The 17,500-nt window shown below is 47.4% G+C and overlaps 5 protein-coding genes across 5 annotated transcripts; 3 read left to right on the forward strand and 2 right to left on the reverse strand.

The window, feature by feature from the left end:
• Positions 1-778: 778 nt before the first annotated feature.
• On the forward strand, positions 779-10,140 carry L199_003371 (uncharacterized protein; the record flags this gene model as incomplete). Its single annotated transcript, XM_064889104.1, has 9 exons — positions 779-1,860; positions 1,945-3,133; positions 3,186-4,983; positions 5,062-5,965; positions 6,027-7,910; positions 7,972-9,544; positions 9,609-9,699; positions 9,760-9,861; positions 9,929-10,140. 9 exons carry the CDS (start codon positions 779-781, stop codon positions 10,138-10,140), a joined length of 8,835 nt encoding a protein of 2,944 aa, XP_064745176.1.
• Positions 10,141-10,658: 518 nt separating this feature from the next.
• On the reverse strand, positions 10,659-11,402 carry L199_003372 (uncharacterized protein; the record flags this gene model as incomplete). Its single annotated transcript, XM_064889105.1, has 4 exons — positions 10,659-10,783; positions 10,856-11,202; positions 11,273-11,314; positions 11,377-11,402. The coding sequence occupies 4 exons, from the start codon at positions 11,400-11,402 to the stop codon at positions 10,659-10,661; spliced, it is 540 nt and encodes a 179-aa protein (XP_064745177.1).
• Positions 11,403-11,951: 549 nt separating this feature from the next.
• Positions 11,952-12,386, forward strand: L199_003373 (uncharacterized protein; the record flags this gene model as incomplete). Its single annotated transcript, XM_064889106.1, has 3 exons — positions 11,952-12,173; positions 12,233-12,291; positions 12,371-12,386. The coding sequence occupies 3 exons, from the start codon at positions 11,952-11,954 to the stop codon at positions 12,384-12,386; spliced, it is 297 nt and encodes a 98-aa protein (XP_064745178.1).
• A 33-nt stretch (positions 12,387-12,419) lies between these two features.
• Positions 12,420-13,692, forward strand: L199_003374 (uncharacterized protein; the record flags this gene model as incomplete). The annotated part of the gene is made up of 4 exons (XM_064889107.1): positions 12,420-12,497; positions 12,653-12,722; positions 12,786-13,323; positions 13,422-13,692. The coding sequence occupies 4 exons, from the start codon at positions 12,420-12,422 to the stop codon at positions 13,690-13,692; spliced, it is 957 nt and encodes a 318-aa protein (XP_064745179.1).
• A 588-nt stretch (positions 13,693-14,280) lies between these two features.
• Positions 14,281-16,045, reverse strand: L199_003375 (uncharacterized protein; the record flags this gene model as incomplete). The annotated part of the gene is made up of 5 exons (XM_064889108.1): positions 14,281-14,698; positions 14,766-15,291; positions 15,361-15,709; positions 15,784-15,825; positions 15,896-16,045. The coding sequence occupies 5 exons, from the start codon at positions 16,043-16,045 to the stop codon at positions 14,281-14,283; spliced, it is 1,485 nt and encodes a 494-aa protein (XP_064745180.1).
• Between the last annotated feature and the right edge of the window lie 1,455 nt (positions 16,046-17,500).

Below are 17,500 nucleotides of genomic sequence, written 5' to 3' on the forward strand. Positions count from 1 at the left end.
GCTTACCCTTTCTCAAGTTGCACTCGTATCTCATCCAGACATATACCATTCAATCAACTTGGTACCGACTATACTAGACTCAATCAGAGGTTCAAGTATGGATGCCTGCTTGGAATAGAAATAGCATAAAGGGTTAGGTTCCCAAGGTGAGTTACGTCCGAAAACCTTGATCAGTGTTTAAACTCTGTCTCATTGAATTCTTCTCACTCTTTCACCCGTTATCAATCCTTACTCATGGTTGACATAGCTCTCATATAAATGGCATATACATTCTTTCACAAACATCCTGCATCCATAATCCTCGTTCCGTCTCGATCTCCTCAATCTTTGGTTCAGTTCATCCCTCGTTTCAGATCAAGACTAGTTTCATCGTTGCGCAATTAACTTTAGAGTATCCATAACTTTGAATATATCTGTGCAGACGAGATACCTGATCACACCGGTATCGTTGGATGACACACTGTATTCAGCCACATCACGTCTGCAATATCAACAAGGCCGGAAACCGTCGGAGCAGAAGGATAGTCAACCAAAAGGCAGGCAGAAAGGGATTCCACAAAAGCTTATACCCCTGAGGATACAGAGTAAAGGAGATCCAGGCTGTTGATGAGTGTGGCCTGGCCGAATCACGTTGGGTACAAGCAATAGATCATTAGGACTGTAGAGCATGAGAGGGGATTGAGAAATTGGTTATCCAAACAAGGTGAGCCTTGCTATTTACATCATTCCTGCTGTATCAGTATCTGGGCTGACGCGATCAGCAGATACCACTGTGAAGATGTCTGGTGGTGTCTTCTACTTCGAGGACGACGACAATCGTAATACCTCTCCGAATCACTCCCCATCTCCTCGTAACTCACCGACGCTATCAGCAGAGTCATCTAGCTCGGCGCCGAAACCCAGTGGATCACCTTCAACAAGCTCGTCGACCAATCTCCCACCTCAACTCCAGATACCTGCGCCCTCTATCCTGTCACCCACGCCGACTCCACTACCGCAACATCGGAAACATCCTGGAGGATTCGCAGCAACACCTTCATTCCCATCGCCGCTGGCTCAGGCGATAACAGTCCCATCGAATTCAGATACCTCTTCCAACTCGTCACAGTCAGGCTCAGACGATGAAAGGGATGTTCGACCACGTAGACCTAGTCAGCAAGGATCCGCTGGAAGTGGTACGCCCAAAAGATCCATCGATCAGTTTCCACGGCCTCGTACCGCCAGTCCCGTCCTGCCAAGCAGTCGACCTGCTAGTCCGTCATCTTCATCCTCGGCACAAGCCAGCTCTTCTAGACCAGATAGCCCCACCACATCTACTCGTCCTCAAGCTGTTACACCTACTACCCTGCTCATGAAGAGCAAGCGTTCAGCTAGTGGATCGGCGTTGACTGGAAACCTCCCATTACCCACTCCCAAACAATCACCTCCTACAACGCACAAGAAGGAATCACCTACCCACCCCGCCTCTCGACGATTTGAGTCGCTCAGTCGTCCCCAAGCTGACGATGCTAGATCAGTCTCTTCGAGGGAGAGGAGCGAGAGTAGTGGAAGTTCAGTGGGCTTAGGTGTGACATTACCTAGTTCCAGTCCCTTGAACTTTGGTAGTCCGGATTTCGGACCCGAATCTTCACCCCGTCGCCGCTCGATTGCCATTCCCTCGTCCTCTGGTGTAGAAGGATCAAAGGAGGGAAATGTGCTCGGTCTCGGATGGGGCGCCAATTGGGAAACGACTTCCACATCGAGTTCGTCATTTGGCAGTGGCAGTGGTTCATTGAAGGACAAAGGGAAGTCAAAGGATGTCTTGAGCACATCAAGTCCCAGGCGGGATAGGGAGAGAACCGCTCCTATCGGCTTGTCCAGGTGAGTTATTGGTTGTCCCTCAATCAAAGGGATAATAATGTTTGTCACCGCTTACTGAACGCTAACGAACAGTCTCCCTGACAGCCCCTCAAGACAGCGTCGTCAATCGGAATTTCTCAATCCTATAGGTCTTGACGTGCGCAAGATGCCAATCCTGAGTACGGGCAGGCCATCAGGTGCGATGTCAAGTCTATCGGGATCGGCATCAATGGTATCACCTCTCAATCCCCTGCCATCACCATGGACTTCCTCAACGGACAACTCAGCTGGATTCAGCCCACCTAACAGCGTCACAAGCGAAAGTTCAACCGCCCCCACCTCGACATCATCTGCTGGTGGAGCCATACGTCTGAACCGAGTTCCAACAAGTGTGCGACTTGCAGCGGAGTTGATCAAAAACACTGGTAGCGCCCCTACCCCTCCCCCATTCCAGACGGCTAGTCCACCCTCAGGTGCATCGACAGCCTCCGTTCCCACACCCAATCCATCTCCAGTGGGGAACTCCCCACTTGTCAAGCCGACTAATCCTCCCATACCTTCTGCCAGAGAACTTGCCGCTTTCACTTCCATGCCACCTCCAGCAATGAAACCAGCTTCTGCATCACTTGCCGAGCTCGGTAAAGGTCGACCCACCTCTTCCGTTCCTGCTACACCTGCAGGTCTGCGAAGTCTCTCACCTACTATCGAGATGAACATTCCCAATACAGCACCTACATCCGCTATCGGTCCATCGTCAAGAACAGTCTCAGGGCCTAACCTTGCTCCGCCTCCTATCTTCAAGACTCCACTCCTACCGACGCAACCTCGTCCACGTCCATCTTTACCTGCTGATCCAGCTGGAGGAGTTACCGGAGGATTCGCATCTTCCGCTCGACATCATCGATACCGTACTTCCTTACATGAAGCTTCGTTGAAATCAGCCATGACTGACATAAGCCCCGACTTCAACGATTCGCCAACCTCTCTTCCTTCGGCTCCTGAGACAGAAGAGCCTTCACCAACGACAGGTCCCAAGACATCCTCATATGGCTTAGGACTCAGCATGCCCCCCGAAACTGCCTTCCTTGTACCTGAAGGCACTACCGGAACCCTCACACCAGGAGCTCCTGTGGGAGTAGGGTCAAGCAGGACAAGGTCGACCACTGGTCAAGGTATTGCAATGGATCTAGCTGGCTTTCCCGGTCTGGGAGATGCAGCCAGTCATGCTAGTATGATCATGCAGAGTAGACAAGCGAAGCTGCAGAGATGGAGACCTACGAGTGCGGGAGGTCAGGTGAGTGTTCTTCCTAATACTTTGTGGCATGAGACTGACCCATCGAAAACAGACCCACGGTGAGGGACTTTTACCACCCACCTTTAATCGTTCAACCAGTACAGGTGCGCCTGCAATGCTAGCTGCTCCACGAGCTTTCCGTCAAGCTCAATGGGGCGATCTTGGTCCTTCCCCTTCTGCCGCTTCTTCCCCTGGAGAAGACCTTCCTCCTATTCCTGCTTCAATGCATGAGCTGACAAGAGCAGTCTCCATACCGGCCGAGTCACCCGGACCCACGCTTTACGATCGATCGACTGGGCCTGCACCCATGCACTCTAACGTTGGACCATCTAGGTTCTCCGCTGCTCCTGCCGGAATGGATATGAGCAATCTTATGGAACGGCAGTCTAGTGCCAGCACCGTCGGAGGAATTGAATGGGTTGATTGGATGGATTGTTACAAGAGATATAAAGAGGCAAAAATCCGTGCTGAAGCTGAAGTAGCCAAACGTGCAAGTTTCATCGCGGAAAGTCCTGTCTTGCCTGTGGTCAATGCGCCTATACCGGAAGAACCACATCGAATGTCACAAGATTTAGATATCACGCCTCAGCCTAATTACGATACCTCAAGCGCCATCGCTCTCACTCCCACTACTTCGCGTGACGATTTCGGTCCACCACCTTCTCAATCTGGTTCATTACGGAGAAGAAGTTTGTCGATCAGATCTACTTTGTCACTCGTCGATCCCAAGCTTTCTCCTATATCAAAAAGATCCAACCTGTTCGATCGTCCAAGGCAATCATCCGGAAGTTCAGTCAAAACAGATAGTTCGTCTTCTGGCGCAGGACAGAAAAAGAAGAAGAATTTGGTTTCGAAAATGGAAGGATGGTGGAACGCAGTCAAGAGTAACTTTGTTCCAGATACAGAGCATCATCACTCTTTCCGACCCAGCACTTTAGGTCATCATGTTCAAAACCGAATCCCGTCTGAACCATCTTCTCGAAGACCAAGCGAAGTCCCCACTCTCCATCAACCTCAGCCAGTTTTCCTTGCACCAGAAGCTAGAAGAGATTCTTCGCTTTCGCTTCGACCAGTGGTATCACATGCTGAACTACGACCTCGCATGATCCATCACGACGCGCATGAAACGGCTAGTATCGTAGGATCCACTTCGGCCGATATTGCGCATCTGTCTCGCCAATCATCCGAAGAAACCACGATGCCTCCATCGCTCCCCCACATGCCTATGCGTCATCCTTCCACCGTGCCTGAAGAGCCATCATTCCCTCCTAGTCGTGGTAGTGGTTCCCTCGAAGCTCGTCGACGTCAACCTAACCTTCGTTTGGACCTTGAGTCCAATGTACTCAGTCAACCCAGCTCACACAGCGATTCCAGCGCTTCACTCAGTCAACCCAGAATGGTACCACTTGGCAAAAGTGCATTCGACAAACCAAGTCAAGCTACTTCTCGTTCATCTTCTTTCGGCCAATCGCTTGGTCCAGGTCTTACACCCGGAGTGCCCAGGTGGGATCAGACGCCTTCTCCAGTATACGCCTTGGGTCAAGAGCGCCGAGGAAGCGACGAGAATCGACCGGTCGCACCTGGTGCTGATATCACTGTTGCGTCAGTTAGAAAGCACGTCAAGCACAGACTGAACGCCGCGAAGGAGATATGTGATATGACGCTCAGGAAGACCATCGAAGCCATCACAGGGTTTGTGGAAAGGCAAAGGGAAGAAGAGGATAGGACCGAAGAGATTCCGGTGGATTACTTCGACGCGTTGAATATGAATGACTCTCCTCTGATAGACACGGAGACGGAAAGTGATACGGGTGAACGAATGGAGAGCGAAGGCAACAGGTCTCGAGCAGGTTAGTCGCATCCCCCTTTTTTGTGAAGAAAGGATCCGATTCGCTCTCAAAGGATGTCGCTGATACTGTGAAAAATAGTATCATCATCCCGAGGACCAAGTAGACGACCTTCCATTTCCCATGCCGCTCTAAGTCCCACGAAACGCTTGTCTATGTTACCTGCTAGTCCTAGTAGGGTAACATCAAGACGACGATCAAGTGCTGTCCCGAGAAACTACCAGCCTGGTCGAGCAAGTCGGAATATGTCTCTGGCCCTTGATCGAACTCAATCCAACACCAGTTCCAGATCGACTTCCCGCTCCAGGTCGCCCATGCCTCCTACTGCGCGGATCATAGCTCAGAACCAGCTTGATGAGGCAGATGAAGATCTGTTGTTCCTGACTGCCTTACAAGAACTCATCGTCCTCGCTACTGAGGCTCTCGATTCCAGTGTCAACGCTTTGGTCACTCGTCCTTCGTTGTGTACGGAGATCATTCAGAAATTGCAGACAGTAGGATCCAAGTGGGACAGACACGAAGATTGGCCTGGCCGAGATTGGTACGTCGATATCTTGATGGCCGTTGCGAATCTTAGTAGGGTGTTGGATTGGTGGGAAGCCGAGAAAGGATTTTGGAATTTCGATGAGGATGATGAGAACGAGCCTCTCCTCTTCGTTATGAAACCTTCGAGAGAAGAACCCAGATTTGATCAAGAGTTCAGAGCTGCTTTGGGCGATTCAAGATATTCACCGGCTCTTGCCCCAACACAAATCCCCGATAGACCAGCTTCAGCTATTAGCATTGATGTTCCTTCTCCAACGTCCTCTGGACCATACACCGCCAAAGCTACTGTAGCACCGACAGCCGGTACACCAAAAGCGCAAGCTGTAGAAGATCTGAAGTTCTTAGCTGAACATGCGAAGAGCGTGAATATAGTCATGGAATTGAGTCTTCAGGGAGAACAGATAGAATATGTCAATGACGCTATTATGGAGGTCGTTGGGTGAGTAAGATCCTTATTTCGGAAGGTCTCGCTGATTCGCTACTGACTGTATACCATATAGACAAGAACCGGAAGATGTTCTTGGTAAACCTATCACCGACCTTCTTGCTCCCGGTGACGCTTCTGTATTCTCTGAAGCAACTCAAACTTTGGTCGAAGACGACAACAACACCGTCCAGCTGCGATTCCGATTCGAAGTGCACGAGTATGAAGATACCGAGAAGGAGACTCGACAGCCTGGTCCTGTATACATCGAACTCGAAGGTGTGGGAATGCTCATGCGAGAGAACAACGAACCTTCGCATACCATGTGGGTGCTGAAACCGGTACCAGCTACTCAAGTGGAAGCTATAACGGATGCTGCCTTCCCCCGGGATGGGATAATCTCGACCGAAGGTATATTATGTAGAATCTGTGAAAGAGAGATTGTCACCTGGTTCTTCGAGAAACACAACGAAACTTGTGATGCTGTTCATCGACTTGAAGCTGAAATCATAGAATGTAATGACTGTCTACACGATCTTCAACAAACTGTGGTCAAGCTGAACGCGGATATCGATACTGCCCAACCTAATCAACCTGCTCAATATCAAGGTGTCTTATTCTATACTCTACCCGATTCGATCATCACCAATGATGAAGGTGCTTCACCTCAGATGCCTCAAGGTGTGGAGATACGTAAAGTCGCTCATGAACATTTACAAGATGTAATCAACATTCTCAATGTTGCTAGACATATCGAGACTCCTTCTGTACAGGAGGACGAAGCCGATCTACCATTCACTGTTCAGCGATACCTATCTCGCGAATCGGAAGAGAAACTACAGAGAATCACCAGATGGCAAAGACCCCATACTAGCGATCGAGCACTTAATCTCTTGTTTACCCATGTGGAGGATCAACTCAGAAGAAAACAGAAAGCTATTGCTAGAATGCAGAGTACCATTAGATATTCTGAGAAAACAAGACATGAATGGGAGGATAAGGTCAACCAGATGTTAGCTGAAAGAGAAGATAGTAGTCAGTCGGAAAGTGGGTCCGATGGGGCTGGGGATGGGAACCAATCACCAACCGAAGCTCAGATATCACCCACTGCTACTGGAAATGCCAACGCAGATGATCCTGAGACATCACCACCTGGACCGAGAAAAATTGCTCCTCAAGCTAGATTACCTATCACCCAAAGTCATCCCCACCGACAGCCTAGTGGATATGGTGATCACTCTGGTGCTATAACTATTACAGCACCTACACCTGCAGTTCATACCTCCGCTCAAACACCCGCCCATAGTCACACTCCGGCTCCACCAGCATTCAACCGAGCAGGTTCTACACCAGCTTCTGTACCTGCCCCATCACCCATTTACATACCCTCTCAATCCCAACCTCCACAAGCTTCTAGTAAACCCAGTTCAAAAACTAACTCACCTCTCTTAGTCCCTCACGACAAGCACGGTCATCATAGACGAGTATCCACATCGAGGAACTTCCGCGCAGGTGATGGCGGACCATTGTCACCTCGAATACCTTCAGCAGCATTACAATCCCGTGCTGCCCAGCCTTCTATCAAAGATTTCGAAATCATCAAACCTATCTCTCGAGGTGCTTTTGGTTCGGTCTATCTGGCTAAGAAAGTTGCCACTGGGGATTACTTCGCTATCAAGGCTCTGAAAAAATCAGATATGATTGCTAAAAATCAAATCACCAATGTGAAAGCGGAACGAACCATTTTAATGAACCAAGCTAGCTCGCCCTATGTCGTCAGACTATTCTTCTCCTTCCAGTCTAAAGAATATCTGTATTTGGTCATGGAGTATTTGAATGGTGGAGATTGTGCGACTCTGGTCAAGACGTTGGGAGGATTGAGTGAAGATTGGGCGAGAAATTATACCGCCGAGGTGGTACTGGGTTTGGAATATCTGCATGCGAGAAATATCGTTCATCGGTGAGTTCAAAGTTACCTTTCAGCTCGCTTGGAGTAAGCTGTTTGCTGATCAGATTTGTAGTGATATTAAACCTGACAACCTGCTCATCGATTCTCGTGGACATCTCAAATTGACGGATTTCGGTTTATCAAGGATTGGTTTGTTGAATCGTCAAGTTGGTGGACCGAGACCTGCTTATCTCCGAGGTACCTCTCTGAGAGGCTCCTCAAGACAACGACCCTCATATTCTCGAACTGTATCAAACTCGTCGTCCAACGATTCCCCCATGATATCCCCTGAGTTGCTCAACGCTCAACCGATGTCACATCTCAGTCAATCGTACTTCGCACAGCAAATTCAAGAATCAATTTCAGCCGACGAATCTAGTGGCTCTGAATCTGCTGGTGTCATACCGAAACATATCCGACAGATGTCTGTTGCTAACAAACTAGGCGATACGTCCTCAGGCAGTGGTCGAGAACCTGCCCGTTTCGTCGGTACTCCAGATTACCTTGCCCCTGAAAGTATTTTGGGTATAGGTCAAGATGATGCTGCTGTCGACTGGTGGGCTTTAGGTGTGGTACTTTACGAGTTCTTATACGGTATACCACCTTTCCATGCGGAGACACCGGAAAAGGTATTTGACAATGTGGTATCTCGAAGAATCGATTGGCACGAAGACGAAATTGAAATATCACCAGAAGCCAGGGACTTGATGGATCGGTTGATGTGTACCGACGTCCAAAAGAGATTGGGTGCGAGAGGAGCAGAGGAAGTCAAAAGACATCCTTTCTTTAACGGTATAGATTGGAGTACTATCGCAACTGCCGAAGCAAGTTTCGTTCCCGAGGTGACTGACCCTGAGTCTACCGATTACTTCGACTCGAGAGGCGCTGCACATGGATTCCATGATGATGATAATGCCGTAGTACCTCAAGTCCTGAAACAAGCTCCTGGCCTCAAACCTGGACCACCACTTCTATCACCGAAGGCAGCTGAAGATATGAGCGCGGTAATTGATGATATTGCAGAACAGGACGATTTCGGTACTTTTACCTACAAGAATTTACCTTCATTGAAACAGGCAAATGATGATGTGATTCGAAAGATGAGATCGGACTCGATGGCCCCTATTGGTCAATCTCTGGAAGGTCCTGCACCGGTCAACACTAGAAGACCTAGAAGTTTATCAATCAAATTGCAGAATAGATCTAAACGCAAGACTTCCGAAGTCAATCTACCTCCTTCACCTACTACGTCAACTTCCTCCGCCGCTTCCACCCCATCGAGGACCAGTAACATGCCACAAACTCCAGGTATGATGCCTGCGCCTCAACATGTTAGAAGACCATCGGAACTCAACGCGCTGGACCGAGTGAAACTTTCGGATGATTTACATAATGATCTTGCTCGACGGAACTCCACTCCGATCAGGGTCAGAGCAGGCTCAGGATCAAGTGCGGGAAGTGCTAGTGCCGAATTATGGAGACAGAGAAGACAGGTATCACTCAATGCTGAATCTGTTGGGTCAGCTGGACCAGGAGGGATCATACCGCTTGATAGCCCCGAGGGAGTCGTCCATTCTTTAGGAAGTGGGGTAGTGGACAGAGGCCTGGACGTGTTGATTGCGGAAGATAATCCCATTTCCCAAAAAGTGAGTCAGAGATCACCGTACCTGGCCTGTATAACACGCATGCTGATTTTTTTCTCCCGGTCAGATCCTCGAAACCCTACTTACGAGGATGGGATGCAGGTGCATTTGCGTGGACGATGGTCCAGGTGCTTTGGCAGCTACCATGGGCAGTATTCGTGAGTCATGCTCTGCCAACATGGGGCAGTAATGATAACTAACATAGTTTGTCTGTATAGGATTCGATGTGATCATCTGTGATATACATATGCCTGTGGTGAATGGTGAACAGGTGGCTCGTATGATTAGATCTACGAATAATCATAATCAAAATACTCCAAGTATGTATCCCTCTTACTCTTCCAAGATTATCATCTACCATCACGCTGATATTCCACCATCGCTCAGTCATCGCTGCTACTTCGTATGAGCAACACCAGGTGGTCACCGAAGAAGGAACTCTTTTCTCCGCGGTACTCAACAAACCTGTATCCAAAGCAGACTTAATCAAGTGTCTGGGTAAATTAGGATTTATCCTAAGTTCAGGTGGTGGCACTACCAACACGAACACAAATACGAGCTCGGAACCCAGTTCTCACTCCAACTCCTTACCTATCTGACCTTCATCTTAACCTCTTATAGACCTGATTCACCATACTATACGACAAAAACAAACATAAATATCGATACATTATCATTAGATACGGTTTATCGGTTCTACCTTCTCGAGTGTATATATAATTGCTTGGATTCTTTCTGTTCCGTTTGTCTGTGTTCATGATACGACATGATGATCTCTTTCTTGTAAACTATTCCTCCTTTTCTTGCCTCTCTTGGTTTCTTGTGGTTTAGTCTCAGTACGATCGGTCGATTGGTCAATATGGTTATTTGTATCATTATAGTCTAGTATAGTACGTGATAACGTTGTTGTTTCTTCTTATATGCATGCATCGTTCATAGCAATCACTCTCATCGTACAGTAAGATAATGAACTACACAAAGCTCAGTCCAGTCTAAAGTTTAGAAGTTTGACTTCACGTACATGCATTCAGCATTTATGGATATCTGGGGAACTGATCCGCACACCTACAGTACCATAAACACCATTGAGATAAATTTTTTAGTCCTGCTACCCTACTCAACCTGTCGATGTGTTTTTGATACCCTCCTCTGGTAAGCGCATAGGATAGAAAGGGGTTTTCCGAATCGGCCAAGGTCGACCTTGCAGGAGAGTGTAGAAGTAGTCGAATGGGAAAGGCGATACTGCCACGTAGAGATTGAGCGATGTCTTCCGACTCACAGGTACAGTCGAGTATCAATATTGGATGTACTTACTTGTTGGCATACCATCATTGCAACCATCCAGATACCCAGGTAGCCAAGCCTCCGGCACAGAGATCCCACCTGCTCTCAATCTTTGCAAAGTGGCAACTTCGCTATTGATATCAGCTTCTCGTACCTCAAGAGGAATTCGATGTCCTCGACCCTGTCGTACTCTAATCAACCATTTGATATCATCATCCCATTTCAGAGTGAAGTGAACGTTGAATCCTGCACCTCGACATTGCTGGAAGAGCTGTTCGGAGTTTTCTGGCAGAATGAGGTGACATGTATGTTCAGGTCGGAGTCGTTGGGCATCATTGATCAGATCCTTCTTGTGTGTTGCAACATCCGATAATACCCTACCGAGCTGTAGTGTATACATTTGGGCAGATGAATGACCCAACCAGCCCGGCGGTCTCTGCGACTTACGTATTGTCTTTGAGCGTTGTCCTGAGCATTCCGGCGTTGTTCCTGATAAGTACAGAACGTCATATAAGCAGATAACCACAGCAGCTCATTGCAGAGAGACGCACGGTAGTGTGAGGAGTTCTGCAGGCATGTGCGGGGGCTACATCATGCTCTGGACATAGAACTTGGTAGCACAAATCACATATGGCCGTTTGGGCACACAACTTGGATTGACAGCCGGGAGAATCGCAAGGCCACTCGAATAGTGCAGGCATGCTAACAACCCAATCGTCTGGTCAAGATGGGTAGAATATTGGGAACATGGTTACAGAGACGACAAGGTGACCAAAGGGATCTTGACAAACGGCGATCAATGCATACTCAGTACAGCAACGGACGTGTCCAAGTGCCAAGTGGAGGAAAAGGAAGCAAATGGATTACGTATTGTTTTCGACACGACCGAGAAGCATGTTTCGCAGTGCCACACACACGCACATACACACATACACACATACACACATACATCGCATTGTTCGCTACCGGTACAGAGGGTCGATTGATCTGCGTCACCATCATGAGTAAAAAACAAGCTAGCCAGGTTGGTAGCTCCTTATGAGGCCTGTGACCATTCCATATGGGGTCTCTCGGATGCCTTCTAGTTCTTCGTGAAAGTGACGAAAAGATTACAGACTGTAGCCAAATGGTACCTGTCTTCCACCATCACTGTTCTGTCAGAACGCTTGTCATCATCTTGATTCGAGGTACTCGATATTCCGGAACGCCAGAGCTATACGAAAACGCTTGTACTGTGGCGGATTGCGAGAATGAGGTCGTCACCAGATGGGCGGAGTGTGGATGGTGTTGGAATGTGTTTTGTAAGAAGCACGACAAAGTCGGCTTTCACTTATGTAGACAATGGCGTGTAAGTGGATCTGGATATACACTGGAAAGATGAATACATTCGATCTTCCTTGCATGCAGTATGGCCCTCACAATCTAGAGGAGAAGGGAGAAATTGAGCTCGGGCTCGTAAAGCATATGTATGTATCTTTCTCGGCGTATAGCGTCCCGATATAAGAAGAATATTCGATTGATGATGCTCACGGTCTCCTTGCCCAGTATGGTGGTGTCTTGACTCAATTAACTGACCATCATAGCTTCCTCGTCAATGAAGTCCGAACACTTCGTCCTGGTCACTTCTGTCAGCTCACCATTCCCCAAGATCTTGATGCTTCCATCGAATCCAGTAAGATTGGAATCTTCACCCTTCACTTTGTTATCACCCTTGATGACGGAGTGAAATGGCTTCTTCGAATGCGTCAAGATAAAGGTCATCGACCACCTGCAGAGATAGCCAGTACGGTCATAGAACGTGAAGCTGCGATTTTAGGTGTTATGTAGCAAGGGGGTCTTCCCGTAGCGAAAGGGTACTTGCCAATGTCTCTCGATATCTCGAAGGGAGGAAAACAGAGTGAGTTTACGATCCTGGATTTCCTCCGCCGAAGAACGATATTTGACGCTGGTAGGACTTCAGAATTACCTTTCGACTATTTCTTTTGCGAATTTATTGAAGGAACACCTTTTAAAGTGCCTCGTGCACATTGGTATGGAAGCATCGACCTTCAGGGTGATAGATTGTTACACTTCATCGATGAATACGCCAAAGTCCAAATTCTACATTCGAATCATCCTCTTCCTTTCACCAGGATCGGATGTCTCTGTTATGAGGATGTTGATCATGGAGATTGTTCAGTCAAGGTAGGACCAATCGCTTGCCGAGGAACATTGATGAAGACAAAATCACCCTATTTCTTTGGTCCATTCTCTACCAACAAAGAACGCTATCTTGCAAATGTCGATGCTACTCTCAACTACGATCGACATTATGCACCTAAAACACTTCGAACACTGGACAAATACCTTTGGCACCTGGAGTTGGGAGAACTCGTTAATGCTTGTAACGTGTTTGAGGAGGAGCCGAAAGAGGTATATATCAAGCATGATGATGAGAAGGGAGATCATTTCATGGTGGATGAAGAGGAGAAGGTTACCGGTATCATTGACTGGGAATGGTGAGGCCGAGGGCGCCGCACCTACTACATAGTTGTACTCCTAGTTCGAATGCAGCGTACGCAGTAGAGCTGATACCATAAGTCTCATACCCTTTCAGGGTATATGTCACTACCAAAGCAGAAGCTTTCGCCAGTCCCTGTCTATTCTACCGAGACCAAAACTATCGTCTAGGAAGTGACGAGCTTACTTCAAACGAAGAGCTTCTCATAGAGGTTTACAGACGATACGATCGACCCGACTTAGCAGATTGCGTGCAAAATGGTAGATTATATGTTCAACTTGATCACATTGGCCATTATGAGCAGACTTTGCAGAAATCGGGATTCAGGGAAGTGTTTGGGAAGGATATTCAATCCTCCCAGAGCTGATGTCGATTGAAAGGTGTACATGATGAAGAGATACAAGAATCATAAAGGGTTAATTGGAATGATGAAGAGATGTAAATGGACCTCGGAAAGGGCTCAGAAAGAAGTGGAAGCTTGGGCGCAGAGCAAGTGAAGAGAAGGGCAGATATGAGGGAGCTCCAGAAAGCCAAGAAGAGAAAGTCTAGGAAGGCAAAGCCAGATACCAAGGCAGAATCACAAGCTGCAAGAGAGCAAAGCCTTGACGCGACTGATGCATAAGATGGTAGTACGTTGGAGAAGTAAGTATCCCAATCGGTCTTGTAGATGTATGCATATGCCAATCTATATCATGATTTCCTATATATTCGAGATCTCGTCGCCTCTATAATTCAACGTGCGAAGAAGATCCTATGAGATTCGAGCGTGAATCAGAATATCAGGGATAGCTTATTGGAAAATATGGTGATATTCGAAAAAATACGAACGTCTAGAGTATGTTGAAGGACCGTATACGAATGGTGAAGAATCATGTATTTACATGTATATATTTGTTAAATGCTTTACATGTCATTTGTTCTCTGCAGTTCCTCTTTGTCCTAGGTCCTCTTTGATCTACGTCTGTTGCTTCAGGTGCCACTCTGCTGCTTCTACCTCCGCCTTCTTCAATGAAAATCCGTATTTCTCCATCATGCCCATCAGGCCGCTATGATCCTTGTACCTCTTTATCATGTACACTCTCCAATCTACATCCTTCTCTGGTGGGCAGAAGTCCTTTTGAGGATCTGATTCAAAAGGCTCTCGAAACCCCTTCTTGGTATACACCTTATCATATCGACCAATTCGACTCAACCGCTGATACAGTCTACCATTCCTGACACAATTTGCCAAATCCGACTTTTCATGGCGTTCATAGTAATCAATCAACATATTCTCTTCTTTGGTGAGAGTGTTATCGCCTTTAATGTATTTCCAAGACTCGTAGAATATGTAAGGCGATGAGAACGCTTCTCCTTTGCTGGTCACATATGCCCTGATAGAAAACATTGACACTCAAGGATCTGGTAGGAAGATGCGGATGCGATTTGTATGACACTTACCATTCCCAATCCAGCACTCCTACGATTTTTCCTTCCTCATTCCACATCAGGTGGTCACCTTTCTCATCGTCATGCTTGACATATACTTCCTTGATTGGTTGTCCTAGAATAACACTGTGATTGACCAATTCTTCTAGCTCGAGGTGCCAAAGATATGCGTCTATGGGATCGAACTGACATATCGCTCCTAACAGGATGTAGTCCAGGGTTGCTTTAATATGAGCGAGATATCGATCTTTCATGCTGGAGAACGGTCCAAGGAGATATGGTGGCTCAGGAGTCTGAAAACAACCTCGAGCTATAACAGGTCCAACTTCAATCTTCCCAGGCTGTGAGCCAGACCGAAGACAGCCTATCTGGTCAACAGGAAGTCGAAGCTCCGAAAGCTTGATCTGTATCTGACCATAACCCTCCATAAGCTGTAAGAGACGGTCTTCTGGAAGGCTGAGTGACTTGAGAGGATGTTTGGGCATACGCCAGGTTGAACCTGAGAGGAATTCGTAGAAGAAGTAATCGAAAGGAATATCTACAGGATTATCAATCCCGGTATCAGTAACCCCGCATGTTCGATCAACGTAGTAAAAGGGATACTCACCTTGGCCTTGATCATCTAGACAGGTCCGTATTGGAATGAACCCTTCGGGGACAGGTATGCCACCTTTCTTCAAGGTGTTCAGCGTAGCTACTTCACTATCTATACTACATTGTCTGATGATCTTTGGCGGTCGATGTCGGCGATCCTGTCGTACTCGAAGAAGCCACCTGACACCATCTTCAAACTCCAGCTTGATATGCACATTGAAGCCTGCCAACAGTCCCGATTGCAAGAGATCATCTACAGCTTCGGGTATGTTGAGATTGCAGGAGTGCCCGGGACGAAGTGACGTAGCTTGCTGGGTGATGTGGTGCGAATATACGCGAAGTTGCGAGATGAGGTAGGTCAGCTAATGGAGACTGATTATTAGCTCCCTATCGGTATTCTCCTGTACCATATGATCGATGGATTTCCAGTACGCACGTATTGTCGCTTAGTATTGGCTTTCTTCTCTCGACGTAGTTCCTGATCATCATGATGTCAGGATCAGCAAATAGCTCCTTGTCTTTTGCTTTAATCAGAAGCAGTGACACACCTTCGTGCCTATTGTTCTACAATGGTGATCCTCCTTGGTGTTATGGGTAGTACAGCGGACTTCATGACAGAGCTCACATATAGCATCTTCGCTGAGGATCAATCTACCGCACTCGGGAAAATCGCAAGGCCATTCGATCAGCTCTGGCATGTTTGATGATTTGGCTGGGTTGCAGAAGCTAGTAGCGTGATCAACGCCCAAGAGCTGTCATGGAGACATATGAAGAGTCTTAGTGATTTGAACGACTGTGAATGTGATGACAGTACTGTTTGCAATGCAAAAATACGTGGTAATGATGATGCGCTTTGGATGTTTGTTGATCGATGCTAGGAGATGGTCTGTTTGTGTGGCACACAGCGTGTGTTTGTGGCGAAACATCGCCAATCGCCGAGTGATTGAATTCGCTCGAGGTCGACAGCACGGCAACTGTATCCTATAGCTACCAGTGATTGTGTATGCTTCTTCGTTTGGGAAGTGTCAACTAATCCCTTGCCATTCAAGATTCAGTATTTGATTCGGAATATTCTGCCATATGCCATGGGGAAGTGGTGCTTCAAGGGGTTGTCGTGTACCGAAGCTCAATATCACCTCCACACAGAAGCTGAGGCTCAGAAGAGAAGCAATCCATACTCAGTAGGACCTCATGACTCTTATGGTCGGTCTTTCGGCCAGAAGCTTTGTCTATGTTGGCTTACACGACATGAAGGCGAGGCAGATGTATAAACTTCTTCTCCGTCATTCTCCGTCATCAAGATGCCCAGTAATCCATCATGACCTTTCCAGAAATACAACATATAAGTCTGACCTTGATTTCCCATGTCGCCATTTGTACTTCATTTCTTCAAGCCCTTTTCCCACCCGGACCGAACATCAATTATTGATCTATACAGACTTTTTGCCTTCAGCATACAACATTGTCCATCATGTGAGGGCTCCTTGTCAATCCTAAGTAATGACTGACCACCATATCGAATATCAGGTCCGATGAACAAACCAACAACACCACCTCTGAGGAAGAGAACAACGGATGTCCGATTTGTAATTGGGATCCTGAAGATGATACCACCCAAAGAAAAGGTGGTGTATTCTGCGAAGAGCGTGAGTACAGTGTCTGGCCTCTCAGCCAAATATCCCGAACTGACCGACGCTCGATGCGTAGACGAAAATTACTACGCCGACGAAGAGTAGGGTATGCGTTAGCCTTTTTCGTTTGATGACCGTATGGTCTAGCTGCCGGATTCTATTAGCACTGTATCCGTGAGATAACGGTATTCGATGAGGATTTGTGAATGGAAGAGTAATTAAGCTTGATATGGCCGCTGTACGAAGGGCAAAGGCGGAAGGGACTTGTTAAACTGACCAAGAATGTCAAGCATGCATGGATGTATAGGAGAAGTCTTTGGATTTGCACACGGTTTATCCAATTTAAGATTGCTATCACACTATGGATAACAATTTCAGGAGTCTCTCCAGGTACGCGATGATCTCCCTGTAACTTTCTCCAGTCTCACCTGCCCCAACTACCCAGCAGAGATTGACGATACTCTTGTGACCGTCTACCGTGCACTGAAAGAATCACATATTGAACTGACCAAGAATGTGGAA

The sequence above is a fragment of the Kwoniella botswanensis genome, chromosome 1 (genome assembly GCF_036426115.1).
Source record: "Kwoniella botswanensis chromosome 1, complete sequence".
In the NCBI taxonomy this organism is placed as follows: domain Eukaryota; kingdom Fungi; phylum Basidiomycota; class Tremellomycetes; order Tremellales; family Cryptococcaceae; genus Kwoniella; species Kwoniella botswanensis.